An 18,100-nucleotide genomic window follows, 5' to 3' on the forward strand; every position below is an offset into this window, starting at 1 on the left:
ATGTTAATGGTGAATTACACCTCATGTAAACATTGCGAGTGCCACCAGCCTCCTTTCCCCCCCTGGTTTTCCTGATGACTATGGAGCCACAGACCTGTTTGATTAGACAAGATGATGAAATCCAAGGCAAAATAAATGGGGGACAACAACATAAGATTGCCCTGTACACTGATGATCTCCTTCTATTCCTGAAGGACATGGAAACAACATTACCCTTGGCATTGGAGACCTTGCAGCAGTTCAGAAGGATCTCAGGGTTTGTAATAAACTATAAGAAATCTAATCAGCTTAACATTAATGAGGACCCTGAGTTAGTGAGAGGTTTGGCTGGCAAATATCCTATAGTTTGGAAACATGATAGGCTGGATTACCTGGGGGTGAAACTGACCACAATTTATGAAGACCTCCATAGGGCCAATATGCCAGACCTATGGAGGTCAACAGATGAGGACCTACAGAAATGGGATTTACAGGTGCTGTCCCCGTTGGCCAGAGTCACAGCTGTAAAAATGACCCTGCTCCCAAGAGTATTATATGTGCTCCTTGCCCTCCATGTGTCGATCCCAGCTGCAATGGTCAAATGATTGCAGGGGGTAATATTTACTTTTATATGGAACAGAAAGGCAACTGAGAGTTGTAAAAACTATCCTGACCAGTAAGATTTTTATTGTCTGCACAAATTGCCCCTATGCTGGAATGTTTGATCGAACAGTTAAAATGTGGAGGGATTTGGAACAAGGAGTCATGTCTATCCCCTTACATAAACTTCATTTTTTGGATTGGACATTGAGAAACACGAGAGGCAGACTTTTGGCCTCAACGGACTGCTCGTTGAGGTACTAGTACAGGGCTATACAGATGACACCAGGTTTGGGAACCTTCTCACCACTCTGTCGCAACATAGAATTTACACCAGGGATGAACCAAACCTCTTTAGTTAACTGGGAGAGAAATGGGCTGAATCGACAAAACAATCTTTATAAGGATGGTAGGTAGCCCTCTGACATTTGAGGAGTGTAAGACAAAATATGGAATTGGGGAACAAGAATGTTCTGCCCAGGTCCAGCACTGGATTGTGAATAGTATGATAAGCGTGTGGGAACCAGGGCACCCATGGGAATAGAGATTTCAGTGAAGGATGGTATGGAACAGGGTAGAATTTCAAAACTGTACATTAGATGCTGATACTCCTGGAGATAAATTGCCTTATATGGAAAGGTGGTAAAGGACTTCACAGTATAGGTAGATTTAATCGCAGACCATTACTGCAAATATGATTCCAACCCAGTTTTTTCAACAAATGTTGCCGAAAATGTAGATGGTGGGGGGGGTTTGGGGTAATCATTGAAGTGGGGGAATCTTGGTGGGGGGGGCTGCAGAGACTCTTCCCTTCACCCCCAGCATTTATTTTTGATGAAATTTGTTTTAAAATAATTTGATGGTATCCCATTTGCTGTAATAGATGCGATAGAATCACATAGATCCGAACTTCACACAAGAGCAATGGGAACTTATTGGGAAAGTGCACATATGGTGTCTAAATGTAGCACAATGAAGGGCATTGTATACAAGATATGCTTTTGGTGTTATCTCACCCCACAGAGGATTAGCAAATTTGCATCTCACTCCTCCCCACTCTGCTGGAGAGGGTGTGATGAAATGGGTATTTTTCGGTCACATGTGGTGGACATGTCAGAAATCATAGGGATGTAATGGGCATACAACTGCCCATAAACCTGGTCATATTGATAATGGGGGAATGTTGTGGGTGGTATCTATGGAAAGAGGGTTCCTACAGCAACGCTGATCACTCATCTGTTGAACGCGGCTAGACTGATGGTGGCAAAGGTTTGGAAAACAGTAGAGGGCCACTCTTGCTGCTAGAAGTTTTTTTCCATATGTAAAAAATGTTGTTTCCTTTTCAGGAACATGTCCAAGAAAAGGGAACAATACTATAACAAACTTGTGCTACTGAGGAATTTCTCAGTATGATAATGTACTGCTTGGAGGATAGTGAGCGGGATGTGATAAAGCATATAGAAATGGAATTGGGGAAAATAATGTTTAACTTTCAAGTAGCCCACGTGCCGACAATGATTTTCCTAGTTTGAGTTGTATTACGATTCCATTGCAGTGTACATGTTTTGATTAAAGTGGACTGGTCTTTGTACCAGGATGATGGGTAATGATGGACAAATGAGAAGTTCTGTGTACCTCTGCTCAAGCAAAATCATAAATAAAGCTTGTAAAAAGAACAAAATCTCTTCCCTATAGCAGTGCTTTTTTTGTTGTATACGATATTCGTCCTTAAGATCCCTCATTGGCCTTCTGCCAACCCTGCTAAATTTATGTACTCTATTGGAATTCTTGCAGTTAATTCCCCTTTTTCAAATGTGACAGTTCTCCTCTTCGTTCCTTGTGATACAAAAGGGTGGCAGAGAGGTAAATGGTGCCAGCTGTTTACAGTATAGATGTGGTTGACCTCAATACTGGCACAAAATAGTGCCAATGAGTCATGATGGAGCCTTCCTCTGAACAATGCAGCACCACCTGATGGCTGTATAAAACTTTCCGGAACAGACTGCATGTAAGGTGGGAAATCTGTGGGAGGAATATCATTTCAATCATGGAGTACATTGACCAAGGGAAGTAATTTGCTCTTCCCATTCATAATGACTTAGTGTTTTCTACAGCTAATCGCACGCCTGTTGAAATTTGCAAGCTGTGAAACGTGTGTTTCTTTTCGCATTGGGGCGGAGGCAGCAACCTGATGCCTACTTCCTCCACCCTCTCTTCCCTTCTCTTCTTCTTATAACCCCCACCCCACTTACCTGATTTCTGCAACAGCTGCGGGGGGCGCTTCTGCTGCCTCCTCCCATTGTCTGTGCTGGCCGCCATGGAAATGTAAGAGGCCCATCTGCCAGCTCTGTGGCGGCCATATTGCTAAAGTATTTTGGCTGAATAAACGAGACACTGTGAGACGTTCCGTTCATTCAATCAAAATACAATGCTCTCAGCACCCCGGGTTACCGGATTGGCAACCCAGGGTGCTAATAGCATTAAGACCCTCTGCGGCGTGCCGGCCTGGGTCTTATTGGCCCGGAGACCCTCGTTAAACGCCCTCTCTATGCTCAGCCCTTTAACTCCGGCCCGAGCCATTAACTCCCGATCTAGCCCGCTGGATCAGGTCTTAACGCTAAATTAGTATTCTCGTTGAAGAATCTGTGTCCTGTACAGTTACAGTGGAAAGGTTTTAGAAGCAGAAATGCCAGCATTCTCGTGCAGTACTCCAGTTGGTGCTTTCCTGCAAACTTGGCTGCCTTGTTTACGAACTTGGAGAGGTGTAGATGCGGTGGGAGAAGGTTTACATAGTGATGCATCTGTGCATGTAGTCCACACTTTGCAAAACCCAGTTAGGTGCTATCACAGACGAGGGATCAACAGACAAGTCCAATTAACAGTTTACTGTTTTGTTTTATTTTGGTTCTATAAAGAAGAGATTTGTTTTGACTGAGTCCATAGGGAATGGGATTAGCTGTAGTACACCCAACAGTTTAGGCTCCCCAAAGATCCTTCATATGGCCGTAGTCCTGAGTCCCTCCTTCTCTTCCTTAGAAGATGGCTGACTCCTTAAAGGGCAAATAGTCACTCAGTTCTCTGGGATCTATACTGTCCTGAACGCTTGTTTTGTTGCCGCGAACAATATCATTTGGGTCACGCATTTGTTCTCTTGGACTCTCCTCCCAGATACCCCTAACAAGTACCCTTCGTTCTTCTGAATAGGGTTGGAATTTACGTCTAGTTGGACCCTGATCTATGCTCCGCTTTCCCCTCCTAATGGAACTCCACCAACTGGCCTAGGTGAAGCTCTTCGGTTCTTTCAGAGACCTCCTTATGGTCCAGGTTTTAGAGTTTGTCCCACACTTTCTCTTCTTCCTCCCTCGTTGTGACTTCTTCGTTCCTCCTCTTCCGCTCTACTCGCTCCCTCTCCTCCCTACCCTCTCCACATTTCTTTTCCTCCTCTGTTGTCTAGCGTTATCTTCCCCTCCGGTCCACTCACTACTTTTCCTTCTCCTCACTCTCCTTCTCCCCCACCTCCTTGCTACACTTCCACATTGTACTCTTCATCTCTTCTGCGCCTCCATATTCAGACTTATAACTCCCACACCTCCCTACTGCTTTATCCACTTATATACTATAGCGAGGCTGGGCCATGATCATGAGATCAGTATCGGCTGTTTGCCAGACTGTGTTTAGGTAAGGCATACACAAACTACAAGTTCCTCAGGCGGTATGACTTTCCCAGCGGACTGCCCCTTGGCACGCACGCTGAGGTTAGAAAGCTACTGTCAACCATCTTGGAATTAGTTTGACAGTATTGCTTGGTTGTCTGGTTCTCTGATGCTACTGCCAGAGTTTGCCTGAACTCTTGCTCTACAGAACCTGCTTTTCTCCTGACAATGGCTCAGTCCTGCAGTCTGAGGTGGGCAGGGGCCTGTGTCATTATCTGTGAGCAGTGCTTGTGTCTCTATAACAGATGGGGAGCATTATGGTTACTTCATGGCTTGCAGAACCCTGCAGTTGCAGGCCAGTAAGAAGCTTATTTCTCACTTTGTCAAGACAGTGTTTTTTCGTGGGATTGAAAGGTGGCATAGTAAACCATCTGCAAACAGGGCTGGGCTGCAATGGGAGACTTGGAGGAGCCTCTGTATGCTTTCTTGTGGCAGTCTCAGGCCCACAGGGTCACCATACTATGATCCCCTCACTCCTGCATGTGACCTCCTTGTAGGGGCTACCATTGTAGGAAATAAATACTTGGTGCTCAAATCTTTGTTCAGAAAGGAGTGCTCCAAAACCTTTCAGCAGGACCACTGGAAAAGGTGGGCAGAGAGGGTAATGAAACTTGGCATTGCTGTCCTAAATGGACATAAGGAAATATGGCACTAGAATGCTAAATGTGCCTAATGGAAGAGGACACATTGTAGTCATATCCATGACAATGATGCAAGTACCTGGGGTTTTGATATCAATTCAGGCCAATGATGTGAATGCATGGGCTTATGTTAGCAATACCTGCAATTTGAGGAGTACAAGAGTGTAAGATAACAATTGCTAGCAATGTTACTACCATTGCATATGTTTGCAATAGCTGGCAAATGGTGCGAATACAGTAATCTTAGGCATATGATACAAGACATATGCATGCAGTACTCTTACATCACCTTTCCTCCATACTGCATGGGCGTCCATTCCTAGGGACGGGAGACAGAACATTTTTCACCAGAAAAACCTTCTTCCCCTTTAAATTTAGAGGCACGGCCCTGGGTGCATGTGCTACCCTGACTCCGCCCACCAACGGCACTCCCCTTTTCCGCTCGACTGGAACAAGCCGATTTCACCAGCGCTCCTGGGTTTGGCCCTGCCATGTAATACCACACCCTCTTCCCCGGATTCTTCTATCTTTTGTTCTTTTCTTTGTCATTCAGGTACTTTGTCCTCCGGCGTCACGCTCCTCCCCGTCACATGTCGACTTTGGCGGGCTTCAGCAGGTGTCCAGCTCGTGAGGGGCTCTTCCCTACATCCTACCCCCACACTCTTTGCCTTCGCCCCGACCACGGCTAGGAAAGTTGGACTGTGTGCGACGCACTGTCTCCATGCGCACTGAACAGACTAGTTATCTGGAGGGAGCTCTTCAAAAGGCCGCCTCCAGAGGACTTGTAGTACGTAGTCGAACAGAAATCCAGGCCCAAAGGAGGTGCACTATTTTTCCATCGCACCCCGCATGGGTGACTCCTTCTGGAGGAAACGCCCGAGCGGGAGGAACCTGTCGGTTTCTGGTACCAGCACACACACCAAGGCTAGTCCAGCTCACGGCCGAAGGGACATCAGATCCTTCTGGAATCAGTGCTGAGGGACCGCAAGGTTCTTTTACCGGGTGTACACCAGAGGGGCTATGCCCAAGTACCGGCTCAATGTCTGAGGGGGCGCCTGCATGCAGCACTACCAGTGACACCGCCAAGGGCAATGCCCCTTCCAGGCCTAGAACTGAGGTGCAGGGTAGGTCTCTTGCTCCACCACCAAGAGTCTTGGGGGCGGCCGGGCCCAAGGAGCCATGCACCACGACTTTGGCACGCAGCTCGACAAAATGACCGCCGGGACAGACACCATGGCCGCTCGTCCGATGCCACCACTCCTAGGAACATGAGCAGGTGGGTGAACAAGTTTCAAGGTGAGAAGGTGAGACTGGTATCAACCAGGTACGCGGCCTACAGTTTATCCATGAGCGCCTCAGAGCAGGTTCCCTCTGCAACCGGGGTGGAGTGCGCTCCGGCCCCAGCAGCCCACGGCCACTCGGTCAATATCTCCTGCCACCTCTTAGAGACGCTCTTTTCCAGCGCACCCCGCAAGGGCGACTCCTTTACAAGCAAGCGCCCGAGCGGGAGGAACCTCTCAGGTTCTCATACCAGCACGAGTACCGAGGCTGGTTCAGCTACCGGGCCGCCAAGCCGAGGGGCCTGTAGACTCTCCCGAATTCAGTGATGATGAACTGGAAGGTTCGTTTACCGGGTTTACACCCGAGGGGCAACGCCTTTGTACCGGCATGACCGAGGGGGCGCCTCCATGCAGCACTACCGGCGACTTCGCCGAGGGCGACACACCTACCAGGCCTCGGCCTGAGGTGCAGGGCAGGTCTCATGCTAGACAGTCAAGAGTCCTGGAGGAGGCTGGACCAAGTGAGCCAAGCACCCCGACTTTGGCACGTGGCAGGGAGCACGACAGGATGGTCGATGTGCGAAACAAGATGGCCGCTCTTCTGATAACTCCCAGAGGAACAGGGCAGGTGTGCGAACGAATTACAAGGTGGGACTGGGGTCAACCAGGTATGTGGCCTACAACCTATCCATCAGCAGTGCAGGGTAGATTCCCTCTGCAACCGAGACAGAATACTCCCCTGCGATCCCATCAATATCACCTGCCCCCCCCCCCCACCGGCCAGTGAGGACAGGTTCTTTGAAAAGTTCCTCACCCTCATGAGATCTCCTCAGATGGGGGCTGGCATCAGGGACATGCGCCCTCCGGCCCCGCCGCCCGCGCCCATAGTCATTCCTCCTATGGCTCCATCGCTTCAGGTCCCTGTGCAGCCTACACTGCCCATGCCAGCTCCTTCGATTCCGGCTCCCCTGCCTTCCACAGTTCAGGCGGTCCCATACCAGCCTCCGCTGCAGCCTCCTGCTCTGGTTTCAGCACCCCAGACCTCGTCACCCAGCACTCCACCTCCCGTGGACACAGATGAGGAAGAAGTCCCTAACACATCATCATAAGCCAAGGCCTCCACAAATGACTTGTAGGTCTGGCTAAATACCTAGTCCTTCCTCAGCCTGAAGTCTAACAACCAGAGGCAGGGATGCTCGCCAAGGTCCTCACCCTACGCCTCTCGGCTAGGGCGGGGATTCCTATACAAAAGGACGTTGTCGACTTGGCCAAAAAGGGGTGGATCAACCCCCACTCGGTCCAGCCGGTCAATCGACACCTGGACGCCAAGTACAGGCAAATGGAGGGGGATACACTCTTGCTGTCGGCCCACCCTCAACGCACTCTTCAGTATCACTCTAAGCCTCAGTCGTCCTCGACCACCTCGTCCTCGGCGCTGCTAGGCAAGGAGGAGAAAATCTTGGAGGCGTACTAGAAGAAGCCTTATTCCAACGCTTCGCTGCATCTTCGACAGGCCAACACGGATGCCATGCTGGCAGCCGTTGACCAGAGGCATTGGCGGGAAGTAGCCAACTTCCTTCCAGAACCTCCGGCACAAAGCCAGTCACGTTTCAAGGTGAGACTGGCAGAGGCTAAAATGGTGGCGCAAGACATCATGGAGTCCACCCTGGCCCATTGACACATCTGGCCGGGCCATACACATCGCCATGGACATGAGAAGGACAGCCTGACTCCGGGCTTCTAAATTCAAGCTGGATGTCCAAGAACGCATATTGGGCCTTCCGTTCGAGGGTGGCGACCTCTTCCACTCACCTCCGACGAGGAGCTAGATAAAAAGAAAACAGTTCTCAAACCGCAAAGTCTTTATCCTTACGAAGGCCACACCCAAGGCGTACACCCAGTCACATCAACGCTCTGACAAGGGGCAGACGTTTGGAGGGTTCCACGGCTTCCAAGAACAGAGGTCCAGGCAGCCTGACCGTTCGCTGAGTCAACACCGGCGCAAACAACAAAAGGGGGGGGGGGGCAAGGGCTTTTTCCAGTCCCCCTCCTCAGCAACAGTCTCTGAGGGAAGGAGGGCATGACGCGACCCCTCGGGTCCACATGTCTCAAGGGTGGGCGCAGGCTAGCCCTTCACGCACAGTTCTGGCGTCAGTATTTTGCAGACCTCTGGATCCTCTCTGTAGTATGCACGGGGTACCGCCTACCGATCCCTTCCTCCCTGCCACTCCCACAGATTCGGACAGCAACTCTGTTGGTGGAGATTCGGTCGCTTGTCGAGAACCAGGCAGTAGAAGAGGTCCCAGCGAGGATTGGGATTCTATTCCAGGATTTTCGCCATACAGAAGAAGAACCAGACTGGCATGAGAGTTGTGTTGGACCTTTCCACCCTCAACCTCTGTTAGGCAGAAACCTGTGCAGTTCCCTCTGGGACCACTGCAAAAGATTTAAGACTACAGGTGGTTGGCAGTAAACCCAATTGGTAGCAGTCTGTACCACCCAGATTTACCTGGTAGCTGTGGCTGAGCAGTCAGACTTCTCTCAAGAAGAGTTAGTATACAGAGTATTCACAATAGGTCAAAAGAACACAGTAGAACAAGCAAACACTGACCAGAGCTTGGTGTAAAAGAGATATAATTATTTATTTAAAAACCCATCTAGTAAAACACTGGCACTAATATCAAGCAGTTCAAAAACACAGTCACTAAAAGATATACACTCCCTTGAACGATTACTTAGACAAGTCTTAAGTAAAGCAACACTTATTTTCAGACAGCTGTGAGCGCTTAACGAAGATGGCACTCTAATCAATCGGTTTAAAAGGGAGAGCAAAGCAGAGCAAAGATAGAAACAGATCCCAACACTTTTGGAAGAACACAGTAGGAGAAGAAGGCAGGTTAAACCCGTAAAGTCAAAGTTAACAAAGCCGGACCCACTTTGAGCTCCGGTCGAAATGTGTCCAAGGTCACACGGTTCAAAGTGCCCAAAAGTCTTGCAATAAGTTCAGAAAGAGTTGGACCAAAAAGAAAGGGACCAGTTAGATGGTCAAGGCGGCCAGCCCAGTCCAGAAGGTTAAGGGATTATTGTTACCTTGTAGCAATATTTAGAAAGGGAGGCCTGGCGGACACGGTACCTTAAAATGGTGAGAACCCTCCAGCGGGGGCAGTTGTTCCTGGCAGTGGGTGCAAGTCGGTGCTTCGTCCGGAGGAAGAGAGGGTCTCGGGGAGGAAAGCAGGAGTCCGTTGCACTGCCAGGGAAGAAACCAGCCACAGAGTTATCAATTAAAAGGAGCAGTCCTTTTATTCGCGGTCCAGTGGTAAGTGGCTATCCGGTTGCCGGGGTGCTTGGCACGGGCAATTCGACCACAAGACGTCCTGGGATGCGAGAAAAGAAGGTAAACTGGTTGTGCCCACCAGTCAGGGGAAGAAGACTCTCCAGCAGGGAGATCTCCTCTGTCGTTGGGAAGTGGTGAGTCGGTTCAGCAGGGCTCCACCGGTGGTGTCGTCGTAGCAGGTCGGCTCAGCTTCTCCCTCGTCGGATTTTCAGGTCCTGTGGCGACTTCTGAAGTTCCAGTCCAAAAAGCCCTGCTTTTATGCAGCACACCCCCATTCACTCAGCCTAGCTGTCAATCAAACATGCTAAGTGGTGAGCCGGCCGGCTCACCACTTGGGCCAATCACACAAGAGTGCGACTTGAGTTACCAAGGTAACTCAGTCCAGGGTGCCTAAACCCCCTCCGACACCCCCTGTGCTACCCAGACAGAGTGGCACCACTTTTGGAGGCTTCTGTGGAGAAGCCCGCCAAAAAGTGGAACAAAGGGCTCCACCTTTGGTTTGGAGTTACAGAGGCGAACACAAACGCCATTTTAAAACCGAGTTCTGGCAGAAAATACCAACCGGTGAATTAATATTAAATAAATAACCCGGCGGTATGTTCGAGGCTATAGGAATTAAATAATTAAAGTTGGTAGCCTCGAACAATGGGAAAATCCCGTAGAGATATATTCGCGGTCGAATATAATAAGTAGTATCCACTGCCACCAGCCAAAACTCGATCAGGGGGGACGGAGACGTGCCCCCTCGAATAACAGACCCCGGGGCAATCGAATTGCCCCGACCAGTATGTCCACAATATGATGGTTTGTACTGGTTTCTGTTCATAATTTGGGACTAGTAAAGCCAATGGTGACTTTACATGCCCTGGGAGACAGTAGTCAGTCCCAGGGTATGGAGTCTATGGTGGGGGGTCACTATGACACCCCAGTGTTATTGCACGGAGGGTGCTGTGTAACACACATACAAAAACATATGAGACCCTATGGATTAAAAGAGCCCATAGCCCATGAAACACATTAACATTCAAAGGAACACCATAAATCATGTCCAAGAGTGGGAAGGATCGCTGGTTAAGCATGCCCTTGAAGTTTCAACATATATCGAGGATAACAACCTTGATGTCTGTGCTATAACTGAAACTTGGGGCACCGCATCATCGGGACCCTCACTACAGCTTGCCATCCCGGAGGGGTACTGTATGATCAGACAGGATAGAGAGACAGGGAGAGGGGGGGTAGCCTGCATTTTAAGGAAATCGCTATCAGCCTGGAAAATTAAGGGTTATTCTATGGAAGGAACTGATTTCCTTCACTTAAAAATCGGGATGAACTCAAAAACCACAATGAACCTTGTTCTTGTCTATCGGCCTCCGTCTTGCACAGGCAACTTGGGACGAATCTTGCAAATTACCTTCTGGCACTACTGAAACCCAATTCCCAGTGTATAGTACTTGGAGACTTTCATTATTGGCTGGGTCACCCCGAAGACCAGAATACACTTGATCTTGCACAATCTCTTACAGATTTGGGCTTCTCGCAAATAGTTCAAGCACCTACTCACAACCTAGGACATACCCTGGACTGGGTAGCTGCTATCAACATCCCGCATTACGACGTATTGGTATATCCTTGCCCATGGTCGGATCACAATGCTGTGAATTTCTCGATCCATGTACCCTTTGTCACCAAAGTCCAGCCTTCTCACTCGGAAGCGATTTCATATCGCAACACGCAACCTCTTACCCTGGACAAAATAGAAACTCTTATCTCTCAGACTTTACATATCCTTGAGACAGACGATATCGTTGTGCTCTCTAAGAAAATTGGCTCTAACCTCAAAATGAAAGTCAAAAAAATATAATCTGTAAGGAAACCTACCAATCCTTGGTTTTCCCCTGAACTTCAATCTTTGAAAGCTGCCTCCCTTAAGTTATTCCACATCTGGAAAACTAAACAATCCCCTACAACACTATCCAACTACAAAGTATCCGCTCATAATTACAAAAGAGCCATTACTGAAGCTAAGAAATCTTATCTGGACTCCAGAATTCTACAGGCTACCTCGAACTCTAAAGAATTATTTAAAATTCTGAAAGAACAAGAGACTGTCCCAGAACCTGTAGTATCGACGATTATAAAAAATGATGACTGGTGCTAGAATATTCAGAATGCCATGACCAATAAACTTAATGGCATCCGAGAATCTATAGCTACCAAAAAAAGTGCACTTGATACTCAGGGCACCTACTCGGCCAATAACATCTTTACTAGGGATCCAGACATCCCAATCTTTGACTTTGTTCCCATATCAGAGGTGGAACTTGCCTCCATTTTCGACAAACTTAAAGCAACTAATTGCACATGTGCCTCTACTATTATTAAAACCTGCCCCCCTACTTTGGTACAAGCGATATGTAAATTCGTTAATGCTTCTCTTCGAAGTTGTACAGTTCCAGATGACCTGAAACAAGCCTGGGTTACTCCATTATTGAAAAAACCCAATTTGGAAAAAGGAGTACCCACTAATTATAGGCCAATAACTAATACCCCGTTCTTGCTAAAGATACTGGATCGGGTTGCCTATACTCAGCTGGCACAACACCTTAGCTCACACCCTATTCTCAACCCTTTCCAGTCAGGGTTCAGACAAGGTTTCGGCACTGAGACCTCATTATTGGATCTCAAGTCACAACTGCTCCAAAGAATGGACAATCAGAAGGTCTCCCTCCTCATCTCTTTGGGCCAATCGGCAGCGTTCGACCTTGTCGATAATGCCATACTGGCAGAAAGGCTTATGTCTGTAGCCAACTGCTCGCAGTCCGCCACTAACTGGCTACTCTCCTTTCTGTCTAATAGATCTAGCAGAGTCTGTGCTCATGATGCCAAGGCTCCTGCAATTAAGATACATTTTGGCATGCCAAAAGGAGCCTGCTTATCACCTTGCATATATAATATTTTTATGACCCCTTTCTTCACCCACCTTGCCCAGGAAGGCATTCTATTCTCTAATTACGCAGATGACACGCAATGTGTCACCCCCCTCACTGGTCAGCACAATCAGGATGAAAGAGAACTAAATCGCATATTCACAATCATCGAACACTGGATGATGCTGAACAATCTTGCCTTAAACTGAGGAAAGAAGGAACTCGTGGTTGTGGGTTCTGACAGTATTTTGTCTAAACTAGACCCAACTATGACCCCTTTCTTCACCCACCTTGCCCAGGAAGGCATTCTATTCTCTAATTACGCAGATGACACGCAATGTGTCATCCCCCCCATTGGTCAGCACAATCAGGATGAAAGAGAACTAAATCGCATATTCACAATCATCGAACACTGGATGATGCTGAACAATCTCGCCTTAAACTGAGGAAAGACGGAACTCATGGTTGTGGGTTCTGACAGTATTTTGTCTAAACAAGACCCAGCGTATAAACATTTTCAGTTGGGAGATACACTCATTCCCTCTCTTCCTAAAGTAAAGATCCTAGGGGTGGTGCTGGACCAATCGCTTACCATGAATTCCGATGTGGCTAGTACTGTGTCCCCGGCCACCTACTATATCAAACTGCTATCCCACATGCAACCACTTATCTCTCATCCTAATGCAGAGTCCATTGCTCGTGCCATCATAGGATCTAAACTGGACTATTGCTGCAGCCTCCTAGCAGGTGCAAGTAAAAAGAGCATTCGTCGCCGGCAGGTGGTGCAGAATGGAGCGGTCAGAGTTATCTCGGGTCTGGCCTACAGAGCACATGTGTCTGAGGCACGTCGCGCGTTGCACTGGTTGCCCGTGGATGCGCGTATTACCTTTAGACTCATGGTCATTACCTTCAAATGTCTCAAGGGCATTATGCCCACTTACCTTCAAAGATACATAAGAATAAAATCCAATGGCAGAAATCTTCGCTCCAACAATCAGAACTTGCTTCACCAGCCTAAAGTCAAAACCAAAAAAGCACAATGGGGTGCCTTCGCCTTTGCGGCACCAGCTATCTGGAACACCCTATCAGTTCGGTTGAGATATTCTGTCGATCTGACCAACTTCAAGAAAGACCTAAAAACCTTCCTTTTCAAGTAGCAGCACTTGATCCTCAGTCTTCCCTTCTGCTTCCGGATCTACCTATGTGCTTGACCTTTTTGTCCTGTCTGCGCCCTCACACCTATGGGTTTATGGTTGTGCAATATAAATGAAATAAAGTAAAGTTAAAGTAAAGTGTTCCCTTTTAGGGATGGTGAGAGCTGACCGGAGTGCATTATTTTGGATGACTTGAAATTTTTGGAGGTTTTTAGAGGAGGTGCCAGCGAATAGAGCATTGCAGTATCTAGCCTAGAGCCTATGACGGCTTTAGCTATGATGAGGCAACTTGCTGTGGAGAGGAACGGTTTCGCTGCATTCAATAGTTTGGTGGAGTATGCTGCAGATGAGGCGATGGCTCTGACTTGTTGGGACATAGAGAGGGTGGCGTCTAGGTATACTCCTAGAGTCTTGACAGCGGGAGAGACCAGGATTTGTATGTTCTCAATCAGGAATGTGGAGTATTGGTTGGTGAGGTTTTTTTTTGTGTCGCCGGAGTCCCTATTAGCAGGATTTCGGTCTTGTCCTCGTTGAGGCATAGGCCGTGTGCCACCATCCAGGTCTGGATGATGGAGTAGGCTGCGTTGTGCTTTGGGGTCTTCTTCGTAGATACCTGTTAGGGGGAGGAGGACTTGGGTGTCGTCAGCGTAGTTGCTATAGGTTATACCGCTGGAGTCTAGGATATTAGAGTGGTCTGGTGAAGATGTTGTATAACGTGCAAGAGATGCAGGAGCCCTTTGGGACTCTGCAGAGTATGGAAGCAGGGGGAACGCTCACATTTTCAGCAAACACTCTCATCTTTCTACCCTCTAGGAATGAGGCGATCCAGGTTGTTGCTTCATCACATGCGAGAAGTGGGCTGATGTGGTAAGGTGGTGGCAGAGTATTTTATGGTCCACTAGGTCGAAGGTGACAGATAAGTCGAGAAGGAGGAGCAGGGCAGGTTTGCCATTGTCCCGAATTTCGTCCATCTGATTTTTTAGATCTAATAGCACCGATTTTGTGCTATGGCCGGGCCGGAATCCTGATTGGCATAGGCCTAGTATGTAGTTTTCTTCTAGTAAGTGTTGAATCTGAAGGTAGGCTGCTCTGTCCAGGACTTTTAGGAGATAATGGACCCTCGTGATGGGCCTGTAGTTGTTGGGAGCTAAGGGGATCTAGAGAGGGTTTCTTTAGGAGTGGGCATACCCAGGCCTCTTTGAAACATGATGGGACCTGTCCAGAGATGAAGGAGAAGTTGATGAAGGCTGTGAGGAAGGGGGCTAGGATGTCAGCACATTCCTTAATGATTGTGGCAGTGCATAGATCGCCTTTGCATTTAGAGGGCTTGAGATTTGTTATAATGGAGTGCACTTCTACTTCTGGGATGTCCTTGAAGAAGAACGGAGGAATGTTTGAGGAGGATGTGTTGTAGGCAGGGGTTGCTGTTGTGGGGTGGGGTGAACCCAGTTTATTTTGGTTAGTGCTGGTTTTATTATTGAGCAAGTCTATTTTGTCCTCAGACGGTTTGAATGTTGGTGCACCATTTTTCGTCTTTGATAGATTGAGGGGCAAGGACTGGGGTCTCAAGTTTCCTGAATATAGAGAAAAATTCCCTGACATCAGATTTGGCATTTGTGATCCTAGTATTGAAATAAGTGGATTTGGCCAACATGATTACCTGTTTGTAGACTCTGGATGCTTTGGCCAATTCCCTTTTAGCGGGTCGGTGGTATTTTTTTATCCAAGCGGACTGGGCTGTCTGCTTTTTGTTTCGTAGTTGGAGTAGCTCAGGGGTGTACCAAGGGTTGACGTGCCTGATGGGTTTTGCTTTCCTTGCTATGAGGGGGCAATGGTATAGACAGTCTGCTTCAGCATGGTGTTGTATAGGACTGCGAGTGTGTTAGGATCCTTGGAGAGTGCCCGTTTGAATTCCAGAATGTCTAGGAAGAGTTTGAGGTTATCTTTTTTTGTCGGCTTTCATGAGCTGCGTGCTAGTACTGGTGGTAGTGAGGTGGTAGAGGGCTTGTATAGTTTGGTATGATGGATGGAGAAGTGGATAGTATGGTGGTCTGACCATGGGCATGGGGAGTTGAATGTGATGCATGACTGACAGTTCAGGTCCACTATCCAGTCCAGAGTACAGCCTTTGTTATGCGTGGGGCGATGTGTGAATCCTAGGGTGTCTAGAGCTTCGGCAAGGGTTTTGGCTTGCACGTCTTCAGGGTCATTAAGGCCTAGGTTCAGGTCACCTAATTGGATGATTTTAGAGGAGTTCTTAAGATTGTCATTGAGCTGGATACGAGGCTTGAGGGGTGGGGGGGGCATAGATGATCCTTTGAGTGATGGTGCAGGTGGGAGATATGGCTAGCTTGCGAGGTAAAATGTCCTCATTACCTTGTATGGAGAAGTTGATTTTGTGGAAGTGAAGGATCTCCTTGGCTATGAGAGCTACCCCTCCACCTCTGGCGTTGGGGCGTTCTTGTTGATGCATAGTGCAGCCAATGGGGAGGGCTAGCGATAGTGCAGAGGCCTCCTGGAGCCAGGTTTTATAAATAGCTAGGGCATCCAGGTTGTGGGGGGGTGAGCAGGTCATTGATGTCCATGGCATGGGATACGAGGGATCAGGCATTGATGAGGTCATAATTAAGGGGTGGCGTGGCAGGACGTTGGTGCATGTGTTTGGGTGTGGTGGAGTGTGCAGAGGCTTGGGCTGTGGATGTAGGTGAGGCAGAGGCAATTGGTCTCTGGGCTGTAGGAGTCAACATTTGGCATAGCAGAATGGGCGGTATGAATAACACCATTTGGTATAGCACACTGAGTTATAGGAGTAACAGCACTTGGCACAGCACACTGGTCTGTAGGAATAACCGCATTTGGCATAGCATATTGGGCTATAGGAGTAACAACGGTTGGCACAGCACACTGGGTTATAGGAGTAGCAGTATTTGGCATGGCACATTGGGCAGCAGGAATATCAACAATTGGCATAGCCCCCTGGGCATTAGGACTGGAAATGCCCGATTTCTGACAGTATGAAAGAATCTTTTTTTCATTACTGGATTTTGAGAACTAACCCATGATTTAATTATGTTTTTCAGTGACCTGTGAAGTGTCTCTGTCTCTAACAAGCCAAACTGTATTATGTAGTTAGGATAAACTCTAATCTAGGTCATTGACTGTGATGTTATCAATTTAAAATCAGACATGCTATTTTTAGCTTGCACTGTTTACATTTAGCAAGTTCTATTAATCACCTTTTTAATTGTTGTTCTGCTGATTTAGGTGGAATCGCCTGTCATTTGTAAAATTCTTGACACAGCAGATGAAAATGGATTCCTTTCAATACCCAACTAAAATATGGCCTGAAGTTTATGGAAAAATGGCGATTTGCACAAAACCAATGTACGTATAAGTCCTGCCGGCTGGAATTCTAAGATGAGAACTTTGTTAAAGTACCACCAGAAGGACTTTACGGAATGCCTACAAATCACTTTGTGTATATGAATGTGTATATAAGGGGTTGTCAATAAAATTTTAATCTGATACATTGTGTGCTTTTTCTTTTTAATGCTTTTCAACCAAAGTCCTTGTTTTCAGCATAGTCACTGTTAATTATGTGGCTGTTTATCAGTGGTGAGACTATTTTCCACGGCCTATCAGACATTGTGTTCTCACTCATTATTTGAAGTAATTGGGCCTCATTAGAAGTGTGCCAGTCCGGTAACAACAGTGCTGGTAAGCCTACCGGCATCATTGTTACCGGACTAGCACACTACGGGTCTGCTTGCCGGAGTTGCTGTGCCTGGCAGGTCAGACCCTGCCAGGCACATCTGCCGCGGTAAGCAGACCTACACGGAAGCACCGGCACAATTTCTAACAGTACTGGTGCTTCCGTGTTCCCCATTCCCATAGAGTCCTAAGCGACTCTGTGGGAATGGGGAATACAATTTTTCCGGCGCCTGACTTTCCAAACCGGTCGGGTTAGAATCCCCCGCTGTTACCTTCAAGTCAGGCACCGGAAAAATGTGCAAGTTCGGCGGAAGCCTGCCGGTTTTACTGGCACGACTACCGCCGGACTTGTAATGAGGCCCAATATCAATGCTGCTTTATTAACAAAAGAATAGCAACATGATCATACACAGTCCACTTTCCCATTGTTGGCACTCCTTTGTACGGAGTGTCACATGAGTTAACAGAGGCTTGCATCAAAAACAGTGAAGACCCCAGGCTACAACTTGGGAAAATATATTTCTCAGAAGCATATATGGGTGTCCCTTGTTGGTGGTAGTTATTTCCATACTCCTTGCTATGTTTTTTCTGTTTAATTGAGGGACAAATAGAGCACCCTTTGCCTTTATTATATAGTGATGCATGAAACTTTTGCAGAAATACTGTACATGCCTTAATTTTCCATAACTATTTCAGATTTGCATTTCCCCAATCTAGACAATCCTTGAGCTTTCCCTGGCAATTGTCAAAAAACAAAAGAC

General features: G+C 47.6%; 1 protein-coding gene across 1 annotated transcript in view; it reads left to right on the top strand.

The window, feature by feature from the left end:
* ERLEC1 (endoplasmic reticulum lectin 1) overlaps nt 1–17,153 on the top strand; it is a 1,019,547-nt gene extending 1,002,394 nt beyond the window's left edge. Inside the window, exon 14 of the mRNA XM_069608229.1 lies at nt 16,893–17,153. Within this exon, the coding sequence (XP_069464330.1) occupies nt 16,893–16,964 (72 nt within the window). The 3' untranslated portion in view covers nt 16,965–17,153. The remainder of the gene's footprint in view (nt 1–16,892) is intronic.
* Nucleotides 17,154–18,100: the final 947 nt, after the last annotated feature.

Source organism: Ambystoma mexicanum, chromosome 4q (genome assembly GCF_040938575.1).
Source record: "Ambystoma mexicanum isolate Mex_15411 chromosome 4q, UKY_AmexF1_1, whole genome shotgun sequence".
NCBI lineage: Eukaryota > Metazoa > Chordata > Amphibia > Caudata > Ambystomatidae > Ambystoma > Ambystoma mexicanum.